At 41.5% G+C, this 20,344-nt stretch overlaps 1 protein-coding gene across 5 annotated transcripts in view; it reads left to right on the plus strand.

Moving 5' to 3' along the window:
- Window positions 1-812: 812 nt before the first annotated feature.
- Window positions 813-20,344, plus strand: part of abcc9 (ATP-binding cassette, sub-family C (CFTR/MRP), member 9) — a 172,563-nt gene continuing 153,031 nt past the window's right edge. For 4 of the 5 annotated variants that reach the window (XM_048610046.1, XM_048610048.1, XM_048610047.1 and 1 more), the window contains exons 1-2: window positions 813-1,069; window positions 19,036-19,177. In XM_048610046.1, the coding sequence (XP_048466003.1) occupies window positions 925-1,069; window positions 19,036-19,177 (287 nt within the window). In that variant the 5' untranslated portion in view covers window positions 813-924. The remainder of the gene's footprint in view (window positions 1,070-19,035; window positions 19,178-20,344) is intronic. The other variant, XM_048610050.1, reaches the window with a different exon arrangement.

Here is a 20,344-nt window from a genome sequence, read left to right on the forward strand (position 1 = left end):
AGAGGAAGTGGTGGAGGCTGGTACAATTACAACATTTAAAAGGCATCTGGATGGGTATATGAATACGAAGGATTTGGAGGAATATGGGCCAAATGCGGGCAAATGGGACTAGATTAATTTAGGATATCTGGTCAGCATGGACAAGTTGGACCAAAAGTTCTGTTTCCGTGCTGTGCTTCTCTATGACTCTATGAGATGGAAGCGTGTTGATTTGAGATTTTCAAGAAAGAAATGGATCAATATCTGAAAAAGAAGTGTATTTAGGGTTCTGGGGAAACAGTGGGTGGGAATGGCACTTGCTGAATTCCCCCCTCAGTAAATCAGCACAGACAGGCAGGCTGAATGGTCTGCTGTCCTGTAACAATCCTCCGATTCCAAATTTAATTTAAAATAGTTGCTAGGTTATTCAAAATTATGAAAATGGTTCTCCACCTCCCTGCTCCCTAGGAGATATTAAAACGCAATTCCTTGATCCGCAACTTAAATGTTGGAGATGGGAACCAGGAATATTATTCTACATCCTCTTAGACACTTACTATGAACTAAATGAAGTGTCATGACTGAGCTATCTGAATTCATTAGGGGGAAAGTAAAGTGATGTCTGATATACAATGATTTGCAAATCAATGAATAAAGAACGGCCAGGATTGACGTGTGGATGTTGACGAGGCAATATTTTGTATGTTTCCAAAAGACTATGATTTTTGCATAGCACCAGTGTGGTGTGTGTGTGTATTCAGTCCAGGAGGGGGCGGGACACGGTAGTGGCTCTCCCCTGAACGTCATTTGCACTATGGCTATATAAATAGCAGGGCTGTGCTACTGTGTAATTTCTGGACTAAGGAGGAATGAATGGGTTGAAGATCAGTGGCTGAGTGGAGCACGGTTTTCCCCTTTTGCGTTATTCAGAGCTGCTGGAAGACAATGGCCCTGTCGTTCTGTGGAAATGACACCACTGAAGCTTACAACGTCGACGGGGGCGTCTTAAACAACGGCTGCTTCGTGGATGCTCTCAATCTAGTGCCCCATGTCTTCCTGCTCTTCATCACTTTCCCCATATTATTTATCGGTGAGTACACGAACGTTGTTAACGCAGCGCAGTCGCCCGGCGTGGCCACAGAACTGGAATCCAGAAGAATCCACCCGCAGCACAGCAGGTTTGACAGGTCGGCTGCAATCTCTTGCCACTTTGCTTTGGGCTGCATTGAGTGCTTTGTAACCTGGCTTTCGCTGTGTGATCTCTTAAAGACAGTGTCCCTAGCTGCCTAGGAAGCCTGGAGAGCCTCCATCCGGAATTGTATCTTTTTTTAATTTCAAAAATATTCTTTATTCACAAAAAGAAGCCTTAGTGTATATACATAGTTACAAACGCAGTTCTATTCTGTACTGTAGCATATAAAGGTAACAAATAAACATTGCAGTTTGACTCTATCCAGAAAAAACAAAGACCTCTCTTACACATACAAAACTATATTTGCATACATTCGTCCAGCAGGTTCACCAATACCTTTCAGGGTCACAATTCCCTGACACCCAAGTATTTACCAATCCAGGCTCTTCTTGTTACATCAGGCTGTGCAATATATACAATGCTGTCCATCTCAACCATAAGCTTTAAATTTAAAAAGGCTGTGTGGTCTATGCATGCTTGCAGAGAGAAAAAAAAACAGATTTGATTAAATGAGTGCTGTTTATATTTTTTGGGTCTTTTAGCTATTCCAGTCACATTCACACTTCTGAGCTGCCTTAAGAGGTCAAAGTTTCAAGTTCCACTTCAGAGAAGTCATTAACAAAAAATCTAAACAAATTCTCCAGAACGGTGCTGAGGGAGTGCTGCATGGTTCCTGCTTTGAGAGCCATGGCCCTGTCTAACCTGTCAGCTGGTTGTAAAAGAAGCACGGGGCACAGTTTTGCAGAAGAGTTGGGGGCTTAGAGGGAGGAGGATTGCAGGGATCCTGCCTGGCGTCCTGGCTGAAATCTACACCTGAACCAACATGAGTAGAAAAGCATATTGTATGACCCATTATCACACTGCTGTTGGTGGGTGCTTTTTGTACAGAAATGGCTACCCCTTTCCTACATTGCAGAAAGGGCTCCTCATTATTGGGTGTTAAGCATTGAGGTCATGAAAGAGGTTATGTAAATATAGGATTTTTTTTTTCCCCCAAAGCCCTCACTTTTTAGTATGCTTTTTAGTATAATCATGTTTAAAAAAGTGATTAGGTATGATATTTTCATGTAAAATTTACTTTGTAGGAAATGTTACTTTTTTTTGTTTCTGTGACTTATATGCTAGAACTTTTCAAGTACAGTCATTGGATAATGATACATACAGAATTTTAAAGCATTTTGACTAAAACCTTGAACTGCTTCTAGAATAAGTATGCATAAAATGTGACCTGATAACTGGATCATTGAGTCATACAGCATGGAAACTGACCCTTTGGACCAAGCAGTCCATGCCAACCATAATCCCAAACCAAACTAATCTGACCTGCCTGCTCCTGGCTCATATCCCTGCAAACCTTTCCTATTCATGTACTTATCCAAATGCTATTTAAACATTGTAACTGTACCCACATCCACCACTTCCTCAGGAAGTTCATTTCACATGTGAACCACCCTCTGTGTAAAAACTTTGCCCCTCATGTCTTTTTTAAATCACTTTCCTTTCACCTTAAAAATATGCCCCCTAGTCTTGAAATCCTCCATCCTAGGGAAAAGACAACTACCGTTAACTCTATCTATATCCCTCATTATTTTATAAATTCTATAAGGTCGCCTATCAACCTCCTGCGCTCCAGTGAAAAAAGTCCCAGCCTATCCAGGCTTTCTTTGTAACTCAAACCTTCCATACCTGGCAACATCTACATAGTAGATGTCCAGCTGGTCTCTTTTAATACTCCATTAAAAGAAAAACAAACATGTTCTACTGTGTAAGTCACTTAAGCAACTACGAGAATGGTTTTGATAACCAACATTGTTCAACTCCTTTCCTGAATTTAGATCATGTATAAAATTATTTATTCACTTGACTCTGGTTCATTAATAGGATTCCTCAAGAATACACAGAATCACAGACTCCCTGCAGTGTGGAAGCAGGCTATGCGGTCCACCAAGTCCACCCCGACCCTCTGAAGAGCATCGCACCCAGATCCAGCCCCCTACCCTATCCCTGTAACCCCACATTTCCCATGGCACCTACCTACACATCCCTGGACACTATGTGCAATTTAGTATGGCCAATCCGCCTAGCCTGCACATTTTTGGACTGGTTTCTCTAAGTAAAATAGTTGAATGTGCATGAAGCCTATTTTAATGTTCAGTATCATTTACTGATTCGAAACATGCTGTGGATTTGAAGGGAATTGTGCCACTGTCTATTTTCACAGTTTATTAGCAATGGTTTGATTTGGATAGGTCAGACACGTTCTTTGAGTTTTCAAGTAATGCTGGCAAAATCTAACAGGATACTTGGCCTCTGTCCTTCTTCATGCCCAACCAATGGAATCTTATGGGTTCAAGTGTTAGGCATATTTTAAACAGAGTTCTTGCAACACAACTGATTACAGATGGAAGATGGTTGGGGTATGCCTCGTGGCACTTAAATTGATTGCATCTGAGATTGTCAGGACGGTGCAGATAAGGGTAAGAAAGTCATTTATTTCTCTCAGACAAAACAGGCATTTGCTCTGTGATCAATTGCACAGACGATTTCAAATTTTAAAATGCTCCCTTTGCTTGAAATAACTGCACAGAGGCTCGTAGTCATCCTTTATTTACATGTGCACACTGTAGCCAGCCAGCTCGGAGTCAGTTGCTATAGTGAGCAGATTCTGAATCTGTTGTTCATATTAGTCAGCCAGGGCTTCTTGCTTGGTCCAGGTTAACAGTCCCAATCAAGGATCTCATAGTCAATAAGATTCGCCTGTTTCCAATCATTACACTGCTACTGTAGCAACATTCCTGCCAAGGAATGTACCAGCATTGTTCAGCTGCAAATTCTGGAAATGATATCAGGTGGTAGATTCATAGAGATCTACAACATGGAAACAGGCCCTTCAGCCCATCGAGCCTGTGCTGGTCAAAACAAGCAGCTAACGATTTGAAACCCATTCTCTAGCACTTGTATGCTTTGGCACCGCAACTACACATTTAAGTACTTCTTAAATGTTCTGAAGGTTTCTGCCCGTACCACCCTTGTAGGCAGTAAGTGCCAGTGATGCATACCCATCAATTTGTTCCTCAGTTAGCTTGTAGCCACCCATATTGGGCAGGTGTATTTCATATTCCTGCCATGTCTGACTGAGTGGGAAAGCTGGTACAGCAGGAGTGAGCTCTTACCTAGTCTCCTGGAGTTATGTCAGACAGTTGGACAACTACAATGGAAAGATCATGCCTGATACTCGTCCAAAACATGGCTGCTCAATAAGAGCAAATCATGTTTACATAGCACCTTTCACATTTCAGGATTGCTGAAAGCTCTGCATTGACCCCAAGTACTTTTGAAGTGAAGTCTGTTTGCAATGTAGGAAATGTGAGATGGAAGTGAAGACTGGAAGTAATGGAATGATAAAGTTATAGGTGATTTGATTTGAGGCTTTATAAGCTAAAACATGGACTGATCATTCATAACAGGGTAGGATAGCAATTAAAGACTGAGGAGGAAGAAGTCTCTTAACTTGGACAGTGCTTCAGAGATCAGAAACCACAAACTTAAAAGGAATGAAAAAATATGATGCCTATGTCATTGAATCTGCTCTAGAGGTTAGTTTGGGTATCAATATTCAGAGTATGAGAAAGTTGTTTTCATTCCCAGTTGTTAACCTCCCAAAGGAAACCCACACAAGCTACAGGCAATACGAGTCAAGGCGAATATTTGGGATTCTGCAGCAGCAGTCTGGAAGCCCCAAAGACGTGTCTTGGCATGAAGCAGACTGGAAAAGTAGTGTATAATTATCAAAATTGTATTGGGTCACTATTTTCAAGCCAGGATCATTAAACAGACCATGCACTAGTCTACTTGTGAAAAAAGATAACATTCTTCATTTCCTTCAGAAATGAACGGCATGAGGGAGTAGTCTCCATCAGTTTAATATACAGTCAGGGCCACAGTAACATTTGATTTAACAGCTCTGCCAGGAATAATTCTAAATAAAGGCACTTTAACTGCCAGAGGGTTTGTGCAGGCAAGAGGAGAAGATTGGTGCAAAGTAAACAAGATGGCCTAGATTTTATGCCTGGGGTATTGTAGTTCTTAGGCCTCAGTGTGCCACTGGTCTGCTGTGAGCAGCTGGGCAGCCAGGAGCTACCCAGTTTGTATTCTCCTACCTAGTAACAGAGCAAATTTTGTTCCAGGACAGGTATTTGGTGGGTTGGGGGTTTCTGGAGCAGCTTGTGGGAGACAAGAGGAAGGAGAGCCTCTAAATGGATGGCTGTAGCCATTCCTGTGATGTCTGGAGGGTAAAACTTATATCGGGGGCCTCTTTTTGCCCCTCGCAATTCCCCTACTTACAATGCTAACCTGCTTCAGAATGTCCAGGAAGTCATGGATAGTTAAGATTCAAGCTGAAATTCGTTGCCATCCCACTGATGGAACAAGAACTCAGAAGAAAATAAATTTGAGGCTCCTTCCTCCTTCGGGTGGGAATGCCATCCATCCCATTTTGATAAATAGTTGCAAAGGTGACCAGCAGAAGTCAAGCTGTAAGAAAGGCTAAATGCTTTATTTCAAAGACCTCACCCCATTCTCTGACTTCATTATCCCTGTGAGTGGGTTAGGATTAAATTTTCCCCAAGGTTTAGCAATTCTTGTGAATGTTGGGATCTGCATTAACAAGAAAAAGGGATTAAAACATTAAGTAAATTTTAAGGTTGTCTTATATGTAACACACCTTGGTGCCTTATCAATAACAAGATATTCCAAACAGTCACATAGCAATTCATTGAGCAATGGTTGTATTACACCTTTCAGATGTATCAATTCAATTTTAGTGTCATCTGTTTATTCTTGAGTTCCTTTCCTAGTGAATCTTAAGCTGTGTAATCATCACAGGTTCAGGAAGTGGAGAAAGCTTTGAATACTGAAGCTCAGTTTCTCTTTCTCATGGAGTTCATGAGTGTTGAATGCAGGATCGCTTCCACATCTGTGTCTTCACAGGGTTCATAGGGGAGGCCAATGAGTGAGTGGGAATGGGAGCTGCAAAATGAGCTTGAAGAGTGAGGGATTGAAATTGTTGAGGCTGACTCTAGGATACTCCTAATCAGCTACCTTTGTACTCTGTGGAACCCACACAAAACCTTGATGCCTATAGCCTTTCCCACACCAAGTCTCATTCAGCCATCATGTTTGTGCTTTCTAACTTTCAGTTTCTCACAGTGAAGCAGTGCCTGGATTTTAAAAACTCTCATCCTTCTTGTCAAATTCCTCCTTGGCATTGCCCTATCTCTAACTAGATTTTTGAAAAATTTGTTCATAAGATATGGATGTTGCTGGCTGGACAAACATTTATTGCCCATCCCCAGTTGCTCTGGAGAAGGTGTTGGTGAACTGCCTTCTTGAGCCGCTGCAGTCCCTTGGGGACACTCAAAGTACTGTTGGAAGGAATTTTGATTCAGCAATAGTAAAAGATTAGGTTTAGGGCTAGGATATACTTCCAAGTCAAGATGGTGAGTGGCTTGGAGGGGAACTTGTGCAAGTGTTAGTGTTCCTAGGCATCTGATGCCCTTGTCGTTCTTGATGGTGGAGGTTGAAGGTTTGGAAGATGCTGTTGCAGGAGCTTTATTGAGTTACTGCAATGTATCTTGCAGATGGTACACACTACTGACACTTTATAGTGTTGTAATGTTGAAGGTCCTGGATGGGACATCAAGCGAGAGGGCTTCAGTGTCCTGGATGGTGTCATAAGTGTTGTTGGAGTTGCACCCATCCAGGCAAGTGTTGGAATATTCCATCACACTCCTGATTTTTACCATATGGATGGTGGACAGGCTCTAAAAGTAAGGAATGAGTGCTACGTGGAAGAACCTGAGGGGGTAGCAAGTGCAGAGAATGTACACTGGGGGGTGCGGGGTTGGGGGGGGCGGGGGAGCGGTGCGTGCAGGGGGCAACCTTAATGCCGGAGCTGGCCCAGTCTTGAAGGATGTATAAGCGAATCATGAGTGTGAGGAAAGCAACACAAGGCAGAAATCTCCTTGAACCTTCTTCAGCCACCTAAATGACGTGGATACATTGTCCAGGCCAGTATTTGCGACAATGATCTATGCACATTCCTTGCGGAGACAGAATTCTTCACATTGCAGACAGTCTCCATTGTTTTATGGTATAGCAAAGGTTTAGATTAGATCAAACAGTTCAGATCTGGGGACCCATGATGTACTGCAGATCCACAGGAGCAGCAGAATTTTTATTTGTTCATTGGATGTGAATATCATTGGCAAAGCCTGTATTTATTGCCCATCCATAATTGCTGATGATGAGCTGGAGGTGATCTGCCTTTGAGTCTCTGCAGCTCATGTGGGGTGGCAAGGTGGCTCGGTGGTTAGCAGTGCTGCCTCACAGCACCAGGGACCTGGGTACAATTCTACCCTCGGGTGACTGTCTGTGTGGAGTTTGCACATTCTCCCTGTGTCTGTGTGGGTTTCCTCCAGGTGCTCTGGTTTCCTGCCACAGTCCAAAGATGTGCAGGTTAGGTAGGTTAGCCATGGGAAGTGCAGGGTGGGGTGGGAGTAAGTCTGGGTGGGATGCCTTTCGAAGGGTTGGTGTGAACTCAATGGGCTGACTGACCTTCTTCCCAATTGTAGGGATTCTGTGTGGTATAGTTATTCAAGCCATGCCTGTAATCTCATTCCTGAGCATATTCCTTTCTTTGCATTGTCATTAAGCCACTTTGCTTTAATGTGGAGTGCAGGAGAGTATGCCATGAGCAGTATCAGGCACAGGTCGTTCTGCTATATCACTTTGATTTGGTAACACAAATTGGCTGAAACGTGATTGATGAATAGTGGAAGCTGTTTGGATAACGCAAACTTCCTGCTGTACAGGCTTAGCAATTTCCCTACAATGTGATTTTCTATAGAGCGAGGTCAGACAACAATGCAACTACTGCATTATAGGACAACTCTTTATTCATAAAAATGAGATACCAGCCTGGTGACCTGGAATGTATTGAGTCAGAAATATGCTAAGCAGTGGAAACAACATGGTACATATATGTCCTGAAGAAGGATCACTGAACCTGAAACGTTAATTCTGCGTTCACTCCACAGATGCTGCCAGACCTGCTGAGTTTCTCCAGCATTTATTGCATTTGTTATGGTCCATATATTGCTAAGTGAACCCACAAGTCATGTTTCAGATTGAAGTTCAGTTGTCCTGCCACATCCAGTCATGAAAGATGGCAGACAGTTAAACAACCAAGCGGAATCTCTCAGAGACCAGCGCATCAGCGCTAAACATAAGGCTGAAGTGTTTGCAACAATCTTCAATCAGAAGTGCTGTGAAGATCATCTATCTCTACCTCCTTTCAAAGTCCCCAGCATCACAGATGATGTCTTCCTCCAATTTGATTCACTTAATTTGTTATCCGGAAATGGCTAAAGGCACTGGATATTGCAATGGCTTACAGCCTTGACAATATTCCAGCAGTAGTATTGGAGACATTTACTCAAGTACTAACCATGGCCCTAGCCTAGTTGTTCCAGGACAGTGACAACACAGGCATCTAGATGACAATGTGGAAAATGGCCTGGATGTGTCCTGTCCACAAAATGCAGAACAAATCCACCCAAGCCAATTACTGCCCCTTCATTCTACTCTCAATCATCACCGAAGCAAGAGAATGGTTTCTCAACATTGCTAATGCTTACGTAGCAAAAACCTACTCTCTGACACTCTATTTGGGTTCTACCAGTGTCACTTAGTCCTGACCTCATTACAGCCTTAGTCCAATTATGGAAAAAGAGCTGAAGTCTAGTGGTTAGGTGAGAGTGACTATTCTTGACATCAGGGGAGCATGTGACTGAGTGGCATTGAGCAGCCTTTCTTTGATAAATGAAAGGAACCTTAGGTGGATCATTTCTCATTCTGAGACACCATCATCTTTTCAATATATCTAACAGTCTTTTGGGTATTAAAAATAACTTCTGACTACATATTATCCCTGGGTTGTCTGGATGAAGTTGCTACAACCATCTTTCTCTAAACCCTGACATAATAATGTTTTTTTTAACCCCACAGGAGATAGCCTTGATGTACACGCAGTTCATTTCTAAGTGTGAAATACTTCTGCAGTTCCTCAACATCATCACTTGTTAGGCCAGCCATTCATGACATAATTGAGTACTTTACTGAGCAATGCTTCGTTGAGTGTCTTTGCTAATTTCTGTGGCAGATACTGATGTGTCACTTATATTATTCACAGGTAACTCAGTGGTGAAAAATGAAATCTTGAAACAGTGACAGCAATTCTAAGGCCAGCTTATGATATTTAATATCATAGTCCTAGGTTATTTTCTATTTTTTTTTCTCTTTGTTCAAAACCACTTTCTATGAACATTTCTGAGGTTCTCATTCTGAGCCCTACTAGTTTAACTATATTATCTTAAGCCAATTTCTTCCTATCTAGGACACCTCGTTCCCATCTATTTTGACCAATGGCATGGAAAGGGTGCCTCATTATATCCCATTCCAACACTAACTTCACCTAACGCTGGAATATTGTTATTGGAATAACTAGTCAGTTTCACAGCGGTTTTACATAAGGAGATGGCACTTACGAACGGCTTGTACTCTCTTCTGAGATAACAGAAGCTCTGCAGCTGTATCAACAATTGAAGTCCATTGTGAATCTCCAACTGTTATTCCTAATGAAGGTGCAGGAATTATATCGTAAGCTCAATTTCTGTCATTTTTCATCTGTTGTTTTTCTTGATCACTGCTTCTCTTGACCTTTCTGATCGATAACATCAACTTCTGTTTTCGCATTTATCATATGTGCACTTGAGGAGTTCCAGACTCCTGAACTAGCTTTAGATGGACCATGAATTTGACCAGGTGCATGACTGAGACCCGTGCTTTTATCAAACCTGGGAACACACAAGATCTGACACGGCCAAAGGGTGCTGGATTCGAGCTACTGTCCCTGTAGTCTTAATTTACTAAGAATATGATGAATTTCCCTAAACACATTGGATCATGAGCATAACAATCAATTTATTGCAACAAAATCATGTATGAACTGAAATGACCCCACAGAGGCCAGTATGCCATTACTGAGTCACCCTTTATTCAGATATGAATACTACTTGACACTGATCCAGCTCCCTCAGAGCCCAGTCTCAGAGTGAGCAGAACCTCCGTCACTCCTGTTTATGTGTATCAGCCAGGGTTACCGGATTGGATCAGGTTAACAGCTCCAATTCAGTGAACTCATATTCTGAGGTCCATCTGGCTGACCTCGTTCCAATCATTACAGGAACAAGAAGCATTTAATCAGATCCTGTGTAGGTATGAGGTTACTTAAAATAACAAAACAAAATTTGTGATTACTTTAGAAGAGATCATAATGAAAATTTTTGATTCTTATTCTATCAAGTGATATTTAATATCATAGTCCTAGGTTATTTTCTATTTTTTTTTCTTTGTTCAAAACCACTTTCTATGAACAGCCTACTAGTTCTGAGGAAAGTCTTGTCTCCTTCTTGATACCAATAACTAAGGATGAAAGATGTTGTCTAAAACTGAAAGAGGATTGAGACAGTCACCAGAAGTCAAATATGTCCAAGGAAATCATCTAAACTGTCTAACCAAAGTTCTTTAATCCTCTATTCCTTGATGGTTTTCTGCAGAAGACTTATGCCATTTCTAATTTGGGTTCTTTTGCTTTCTCCTGAGTGAATTAATAATTATCCCTAGATCTTGAATTGAGGGATTATGATGATTGCAAAAAATTGTACTCACAGGCAGCCTTCACAAATCCATACAATGAATCATTTACCATCTGAACATACTTAAAAATATTTCACTGTTGCACCATAAAAGAAACCTGATCTGTTATTTTGCAGTGGAGTGTGAGGAGGTGTTATTAATATTAGTGTTAAGGATGTGGCTGTCTAATAAATGAATACTCCTATATTTGATGTTGATAAAGGCTATTTTTCCAGAGATATTGAAAATACATTAGGTATATCAGAAGCAGTTTTATGATGTTGGAATGATCAGTGACGATAGTATTAACAATTGTAGCCTTGGTGTTGCTTTCCCTAAGACCATAAGTGATACTGTCATAGTGGTTGTTTACCTAGCTTTTGTATTTATTAGCTGCCGGACTGGACTTGTGGCAGGTGGTAAGAGAAACCCACCCCCAAGTTGGCCTGAGTTTTAGCAAGTTACCTGCTTCAAACAGATTTGCCCAAGATGAAGCTCTGATGAAGAATCATCTAGACTTGAAACGTTAGCTTGCTGTCTCTCCCTGGATGCTGCCCGGCCCGCTGTGATCTCCAGCATTTGTTGTTTTCAGTTGCCCATGACAGTATTAGTCAGGGTTAACATTTTGCAATTCCAGCACGTGAATGAGGATGACCTCCATCACTTTGCAAGGCACCGCTAGCGTAGCTCAAAACTGGGCATCCATGAAACACTGTTCTGAGGAAGGGTCACCGGACCCGAAACGTTAACTCTGTTTTCTCCTTCACAGATGCTGCCAGACTTGCTGAGCTTTTCCAGCAACTTTGTTTTTGTTCCTGATTTACAGCATCCGCAGTTCTTTCGGTTTTTACCCGTGAAACACTGTAGGCGTCAGCAGGAACTGAATTGTTTTCTACCACAATCTGAAACTTCACAATCAACATCACGATCCCTCACTCTATCTACCATTGCCTCAAGACAGGGAATTGCCCGAGCTCAATAAAAAATGTCACGGGCACACCACAAGCAGCAACAGTTCAAAATAAAATACTAACTTGATAAAGCTTTTTCTTCTGAGGGTCATGAGTGTTTTGACCCTGCTTCCTGGAAAGGAAGGGATGGCATGATGGGTCAATGGTTAGCACTGCTGTCTCACAGTGCCAGGGACCCAGGTTTGATTTCACCCTCGGGCGACTGTCTGTGGGGAGTTTGCGCATTCTCCCCGTGACTGTGTGGGTTTCCTGCAGGGGCTCCTGTTTCCTCTCTGTCCAAAGATGTGCAGGTTAGGTGGATTGTCCATGCTAAATTTCCCATGGTTGTTCAAAGATGAGTAGGCTAGGTGGATTAGCCATGGGAAATGCGGGGCTACAGGGATAGAGTAGGTCTGGGTGAGATGCCCTTCAGAGGGTGGGTGTGGACTCAATGGGCCCAATGACTTGCTTCTACACTGTAGCGATTCTACGATGACCTATGAAAGGTGGTGGAAGCAACATCCTTGAATATGTTTAAGGCAGAAGTAGATGGATTCTTAATTAGCAAGGGCTGAAAGCTCATGGTGAGCAGGAATATAGATTTGAGTGTGTAATCGGATTATCAATCATTTCATTGAATGACAGCGTGGCACAGGGGCTTGAAAGGCAAGTGATAGGGGCAAGAATTAAGCATTTGCAACTGCCTTCAGGCAGAAGTGCCAAATTGATGATCCACACTCTACCTGAGATTCCTAGCATCGTAGATGCCAAATTTCACTGAATTTCATTCACTGCCTGTGATATCAAGAATGACTAAATGCATGGGATGCAGCAAGGGCTTTGAGCCCTATACTGTTTTGACTATAATGCTGAAGACCTAATTGTTCCAGAACTGTTGATCTAACACAGCTGTCCCAGTCCTGCTACACCACTGGAATTTTGTATGGTTGGTAAGTTGGTTATGTAGTGGACAGTGAAGAAGGTTATTTAAGATTACAATAGGATCTTCACCAACTGGGCCAGTGGGGCAAGGAATGACAGATGGAGTTTAACTCGGATAAATGCGAGGTATTGCATTTTGGTAAGACAAACTGGGGAAGGATCACAGTTAATGGTAGGACCCTGGGGAGTGTTGTCGTATAGGGAGACCTAAGGATGCAGGTGTATAATTCACTCTCAGGGTGGTGAAGAGGGCATTTGGTACACATACCTTCATTGGTCAGAGTAGAAGTTGGGATGTTATGTTACGGCTGTACAAGACATTTGGAGTATTGCATACAGTTCTGGTCGCTCTGCCATGGGAAGGATGTTATTAAATTGGAAAGGGTGCAAAAAGAATTTACAAGGAAGTTACCAGGACTGGAAAGTTTGAGTTATAAGGAGAGGCTGGATAAGCCGGGACTTGTTGCCCTGGAGCCTAGGAGGCTGAGGGGTGACCTTATAGAGGTTTATAAAATCTTGAGGGAAATGGATAAGCTGAATAGCTAAGGTCTTTTTCTGTGGGTAGAGAAGTCCAAATATAGAGGGGATGGGTTTAAAGTGAGAGGGGAAAGATTTAAAAGGGATCTGAGAGGCAACATTTTCACACAGAGGGTGATGCATATATAGCCAGAGGAAGTGGTAGATAAAGATACAGTTACAACATTTAAAAGACCTTTGGACAGGTACATGGATCGGAAAGGTTTCAAGGGATATGAGCCTAAGGCAGAGAAATAGGGCTAATTTAGTTTGGAAAACCTGGTCAGCATGGACGAGTTAGACTGAAGGGCCTGTTTCCATGCTGTGTGACTCTATGAAAGAGTTGAAAATTGCTCATGCATGTCCTGTTCACAACAAACTGGACAAATCCAATCTCGCTAACTACTGCCCCCTCAGCCAATTCTCTGTTATTAACCAGATGATGAAAAGTGTCACCACAGTGCTCTTGCTCATCAGTATCCTGCTCAGCAATGTTCAATTTGGTTTCTTCCACACCTCAGTAAAGCGGTGGGCTCCTAAAAAGTGTTACATTCCAGAAACACGGTGCAAAAGACTTGCTTGACTTTGAGGAAGTATTTGGACAATGTTCAAGCTTGGTCTGATTAGATGGAATTTAAGAGCAAGGCAATCACCACTTCAAAACAAGGAGGGTCAAACCACCTCCTCTTGACATTTAATGGCATCATTGGCAAATCCTCTACCATCACCATCCTGGTGGTTACAACTGACCAGAAACTTAACATATGAATATTTTATGAAGAAGGGCCCTGACCCGAAACTTCAACTTTCCTGCTCCTCTGATGCTGCCTGGCCTGCTGCGCTCCTCCAGCTCCACACTGTGTTATCTCTGACTCCAGCATCTGCAGTTCTTGCTATCTCCCAGCCATATGAATATTGGATCTACAAGAGCGAGTTGGATACTGGAATTCTATGGCATGCTCAAACCTTTTCAGCACTTACAAGACACAAGTCAGGAGTGTGATGGAATTTTCTCCATTTTTCTGGATGGGTACTATGCCAACAACACTTAGAAGCTCAGCACCCTCCAAAATAAGAGAGCCTACTTGATTAAACCTACACCTCCTTCACCTTCTTGACATTTACCACTGGCTCAGTGTCAGCAGTGTGTACCATCTGCAGGATCTTTATATCAACTCACCAGGGCTTCTCCAACAGATTCTCCCAACTCTGGGACCTCTACTGCTTAGACCATGGGCCACAGGTGCATTGGTTTATCACCAGCCCAAGTCACACAGGATGGGATAAATATAGAGAAGTCTGAAATGAATTAGCATCTTTGAAATGGCGAGTTTGGACGACTCATATCTTGGATTGATGAGGAAAAGGAGAAATAGTGGGAGCCCTAACCATCACTTTACAATACCATCTGGCTACAGATTAGAGGCCTGCTCTCATTGAACCACTGGTGGAAGGGCTGCCTTTATCGACAATGCCACCACTAGGTTGAGCAGTAACTGATTTGTACACAGGAGCCTGATGGGATGCTGCCAGCTGTCGGGAGGGGGATGAAAGCCTGCCAAGCAGCGGGGTACACCCAGTAGCAATGTGGGTCTCATCTAGAAGTGGGGGAGGGGGCAGAAATAGCCAGCGGGGTAACTGGTTGTTGGGGGGGTGGAGGTGTTGGGGGCAGGGTAGCTGCAGCCTGATGCCTCTATCGGAGTGGTGTAACAGACAATGTCTGCCCTCTTTGCAGGAAAGCAGAGTTGTGGATTATCAGCCAAGATCTCATTGAATGGCACAGCAGATTTGATGAGCTCAAAAGCCCGTTTCTGCTTCTGTGTCTCATGGCTTTATGGTCTTATTAAGTAGACAAATTAGATTGTGGACCACATTGCAATTGAACTCACTTAGCCTTCCTGAGGAGTTTTGCTTCGGTGGATAAGAATCAATTTAAAATTCGGTAATGAAGCACTCTTAATGCTGCCGTCTGGTGAGAATGTTGAGCAAAATTCTTTAGGGTCAATAGTTAAGGGCTCCTTTACATTGTTTGTGCAGGTTTTGACAATCTCCATTGATCAAGAGGAGAGTTTTCTGAGACATTGTATCCCACAGGGTGTAATAAAGGACTGGCAGGAGGAATGAAGTTACTTTTCCAATTGGTAGACAAATGACAAACTAAATATAACAATAATTAATTATTATTTGGTTAATTTTACTAATTAATTAAAGCAGTATTAATACTAACTGGTCAATAAAATGCACATCGTATCTGTAAATTAATAAATGAAACTGATCTGTCAGAAGGAAACTAAAGGTTTATTTAAATGACCATTTTTTGTCTACATGTTATGGCAAAGTAACTCAGTAAGCTAATAGATATTAATCCTTTCTGGTGTGAAATAAAGTAATGGTAGTCACATATCCTAAGCTAGCATGGCTCCATGTGAATGGAGTGTGAGACTTCCATGATGCAGTCAACTTGCATCAAATGGACAATCCAAGATGGGCTACATAGAATCTAGAATCCCTACAGTGTGAAAAGAGGCCATTTGGCCCATCGGGTCTGCACCGACCCTCCAAAGACCATCACCCAAACCCAGCCCCCTACCCATGTAACCCAACACTTGCCATGGCTAATCCACCTAGTCTGCACATCCCTGGATATTATCGGCAATTTAACATGGTCAATCCAACGAATGTATATATCTTTGGATTGTGGGAGGAAATGGAGTACTCACATAGACACGGGGAGAATGTGCAAACTCCACGCAGTCACCAAAGGCTGGAATCGAACCTGGTTCCCTAGCATTGTGAGGTCCAGTGCTAACCATTGATCCACTATACCACCCATTTTATTTATCCTCAATTTTCTATTGTGATGACACCAAGGTATATATAAAATGTGTGTGCATGTGTGTGTTTTGATATCACTTGCTGTGAGTTTGCGTTCTTGGAGATCTGAATTGGAGGTGGGGTGTGTTTGGAGTTGACAATTGGCTTTTGTGTAAAACAAACAAAACTACAATACCCATCATTCCAAGGAAGAGGAGTTGCCTGGAGTTCCTAGGGAGAGAACTTTCCAGAGTGATGCGGGAAAGTCATTCAAGAGGAAAGCATATAATAAGTTCCAAAGTGATGAGAAGTCTTTTACTTGAGTAACATGTGCTAAGTGGCATTTCTAAGAAAAAAAAATATTTTAAAGTAATAAAATGATCTCCGAGCAAGAAGTTATTATTAGTCTCAGACCAAAGTGTGGGGGCTCAGTTGGTGGAAAAGAATTAAAGTTAAGATTTTGAAGTTTAAGAAAAGAGGAGCTGCAGGCATAGTATTGCACTGTAAGGAAACTAATTCATAAATGTATTAATAATTAAGATAGACTTATCTACAGTTCTATCAGATGAGGTAAAATTTTAATCACATCCAGCCATCAAAGTTTTGAAACAAGCAGACACATCTGTCTCAGAAATGAACTGGTGCAGTACTGGATGTTCTTAGAATTGCAGCGGTGTTGTAAGTAGTACCACGCTTTGGTTATTTCTGTTGTCTGTTTAAAATCATTGAATCTGTGTGCTAATGAAATAGAGTGATTTCCTCTCATATTTATCTTCATTTGAAACGTAGAAATTAGGAGCAGGAGTAGGCCATTCTGCCCTTTGAGCCTGCTTCGCCATTCAATATGATCATCGCTGATCCTGTATCTCAATGCCATATTCCTGCTTTCTTCCCATACCCCTTGAAGCCTTTAAAATCTAAAAAAAAAACACCTGGCTTCCACTGCCTGATGTGGTGGAGAATTCCACAGTTGCATTATCCTTTGAATGAAAAACTGTTTCCTTATCTCTGTTCTAAATGATCTACCACAAATCCTGAGACTGTTTCTCTTGGTTCTAGACTCTGCAGCTGGGGGAAGCATCTTCCCTGCAGTGTGTCTGTTCAGCCCTGTTGGAATGTTATGTTTCAGTCAGTTCCCCACTCATCCCAAAACTCAAGTGAAGAGAAGCCTAGTTGAACTAATCTCCCCTCCTAGGACAGTCCTGCCATCCCTGGTATCAGCCTAGTGAACCTCCACTGTACTCCCTCTATGGTAAATATATCCTTTCTTAGGTATAGAGACCAAAACATGCAATACTCAAGGTGTCGATTCCCCAAAGGCTCTATAACTGCAGAAAGACATCCTGACTTCTGAACACAAATCCTCTTACAATGAAGACCAATATCCATTTTCCTTTCTAATTGCTTGCTGCACCTGCCTATGTATTTTCACTGACTGGTGTATAGGAAACCCAGATCTCTCAGTACATATACATTTCCCAATATGTTACCACTTAAATAATACCACACCTTTCTGTTTTAACATTAAAATGTACAAATTTACATTTAGCCCACATTTAAATGCATCTGCCATGTGTTTGCCCACCCACTCAACTTGTCTAACTTGGAGCTTCTTAGCATTTTCCTCATAACTACAATCCCACCCAGTTTTGTGTTGCATTTGGTTCCTCCATCCAGGTCATTTGCATATATTATGAATAGCTAGTGCCCAACCAAATGCCACTCAGAAAAAAAATCAATTTATTCCATTCTATGTTTTCTGTCTGCCATCCAATGTCCTATTCCTGTTCCTATTTTCTATGTTTCTGTTTCTCAAACTGTACCAAAAATATATTACACATATTCCATGTGTTTTCACTTTGCCCACAACCATTTTAAAAAGGAAAACACTTCTGAAAATCCAAATGCACCACATCCACGGGTTCTCCCTTTGTCAATTCATCGATGAGTTGCATCCTAAAAAGAAACTACAGGAGATTTGTTAGGTACAGTTTGCCTTTCATAAACCCATGCTGGGAGCTTTTTCAAATCCGAAGAATTCTTTCCAAATGGTCTTTAATCACATCATTTACAATGGACTCTAGCATTTGCCCCACTACTGATGTTGGGCTGACTGGCCTGAAATTCTGTGTTTTCCCTACCTTCCTTTTTAAATTGTGGGGTTACATTTGCCCCATGCAATCTGTAGGACCTGCTATATGAAATTGCGGAAGGTAACCACCAAAACATCCAGTATTTCCAGAGCCACATTCTTTAGTCATGTGGAATTTAGACTATCCGGCCCTGGTGATTTGTCAGTCTTAAACCCTATTAATTTCCTCAGCACCATTTTCTTACCAATCTCTTTCAATTCTATCCTCTCACTTCCATTTTTTTTTCTGTTGTTAATAAATTTTTGTTTTGTCTTATTGCTAAAACAAGACTGCAACATTGTGTACTTATGTTTCAGTAGATTCAGCCACACTTCTATTGGGAATCTGATTTGTCCAGTACTAACATCAACTGGACATTTCCTGAACACTTGGGGCCAGTAGGTCATAATACTCCATTCTTAAAATAATCATGGATCAAAATAAAAGCATATTTAAGCCAATATATGTAATATACAGTTTAGAATTAATGGTGATAATTTTGATTTTGAGCACCAGAGTAAAGTGGACCAGAGTATATTGGATACCACCCATTGTTAATTTCTCTCAATTATTTTGTTGAAATCAATTTGAATGAAAATGAGAGATGTATAATGAGAGGCTGTTCTGATATTGTTTGCTTTACACAATCCACCAAAATCAAATTTGCTTTTTAAAGCATATTTCAATGTTTTCTTCAAATTTTGTGTTCTGTTTTCATCTATTTTCTAAGAATAAATTGAATTTTCAATTTCAGGTTGGGGAAGCCAAAGTTCAAAGGTTCAGATCCACCATAACACATGGTTGCACTTCCCTGGACACAGTTTACGATGGATTCTTACATTTATACTCCTCTTTGTTCTCGTCTGTGAAATTGCAGAGGGAATGGTTTCAGATCGGTATGGTTTGAATTTATTACATATTTAACATCTCGCTGGAATATTGTAAGTGTGACAGTAAGATTAAAATATATGGATCAACTGTTTTGACTGCATTGATGTTTTAGGATTGGTGAAAGGAAATGTTAAAAGCTAAAATTCATATCTTTGCTCATTTGAGAGAAAGAGTTGACACGGGAGGAAAAATGATAGTGTTGTTTGAAAGTGTCTATATAGATTCACCTGTATGGATTGAATCTGTCTTCAGAAAAGTTAATGAACTAGAAAAACTTATTCAGGTCACCAGAGGTGAATAGAATCTGGCAAATTTAAATTGTCAGTGAGCATGACTGATGTACTAATAGAAGGTATGTCATGGTGGAATAGGAAGTGAAAGGAAGGTAGAATTCAGAGGACATGAGTACAGCTAGTTTGACTTTGATCCTCCATAAGGGTCATTTCCCTGTGTATGACCAGGCATAGGTTCATCATGGAAACTGTGGACCATAACATTGTGTCTATGCCAACCTACAGAGACAGTCATCCATCTGCAATTCAGAAACGGCAATAAAACTTTTATCCTCGTCTTTAAATCTTTCAATGACTTTGTCTTGCCCTACCTCCTATGTGTGATTTCTGCAGCTATGTGTCATTGCAAGTAACCTCTCATCTTTTTAGCAACTTCTCATTCTTATTTTATGATGGAGAGCCACTCATTTACTCATCTCCCACATGTTCCATCTCCAATTACTGCCCTCTCTTTTTCATAGTATCCTGAAAACTCTTCTCACAGATTGGGAGAAGGGACATGTGCACAATCTCAAACCATCTTCTTTCTCTCTCCTTCCTGTTAATAACCACTGCCTATAATGGCACATTCACATGTCTCGGGTTAAGCATTAATGTTGCCGTAGGTTGAGTCCAAATTCTAAATCTAAAGCTGCATTTTCATTGTAACTGTAGCAATTTTATGAAGTGATACTAGTTTTCCAAGTATCCCTACACTAATAGTAAAGTGGACTTGTGGCACAGTGGGTAATGCCCCTGCCTCTGACCCAGAAGGTCTGAGTTGAAGACTAACCCAGGACTTGATGGCTGAGAAAGGTGCGTTCATAATGTGATGAAACAGGGTGATTATAAACTTGAAAATCATTCCGGGAGTGGCAGGCAGTAGTGTGGGAGAGATTC

The sequence above is a fragment of the Rhincodon typus genome, chromosome 22 (assembly GCF_021869965.1).
Source record: "Rhincodon typus isolate 14 chromosome 22, sRhiTyp1.1, whole genome shotgun sequence".
Taxonomy (NCBI): domain Eukaryota; kingdom Metazoa; phylum Chordata; class Chondrichthyes; order Orectolobiformes; family Rhincodontidae; genus Rhincodon; species Rhincodon typus.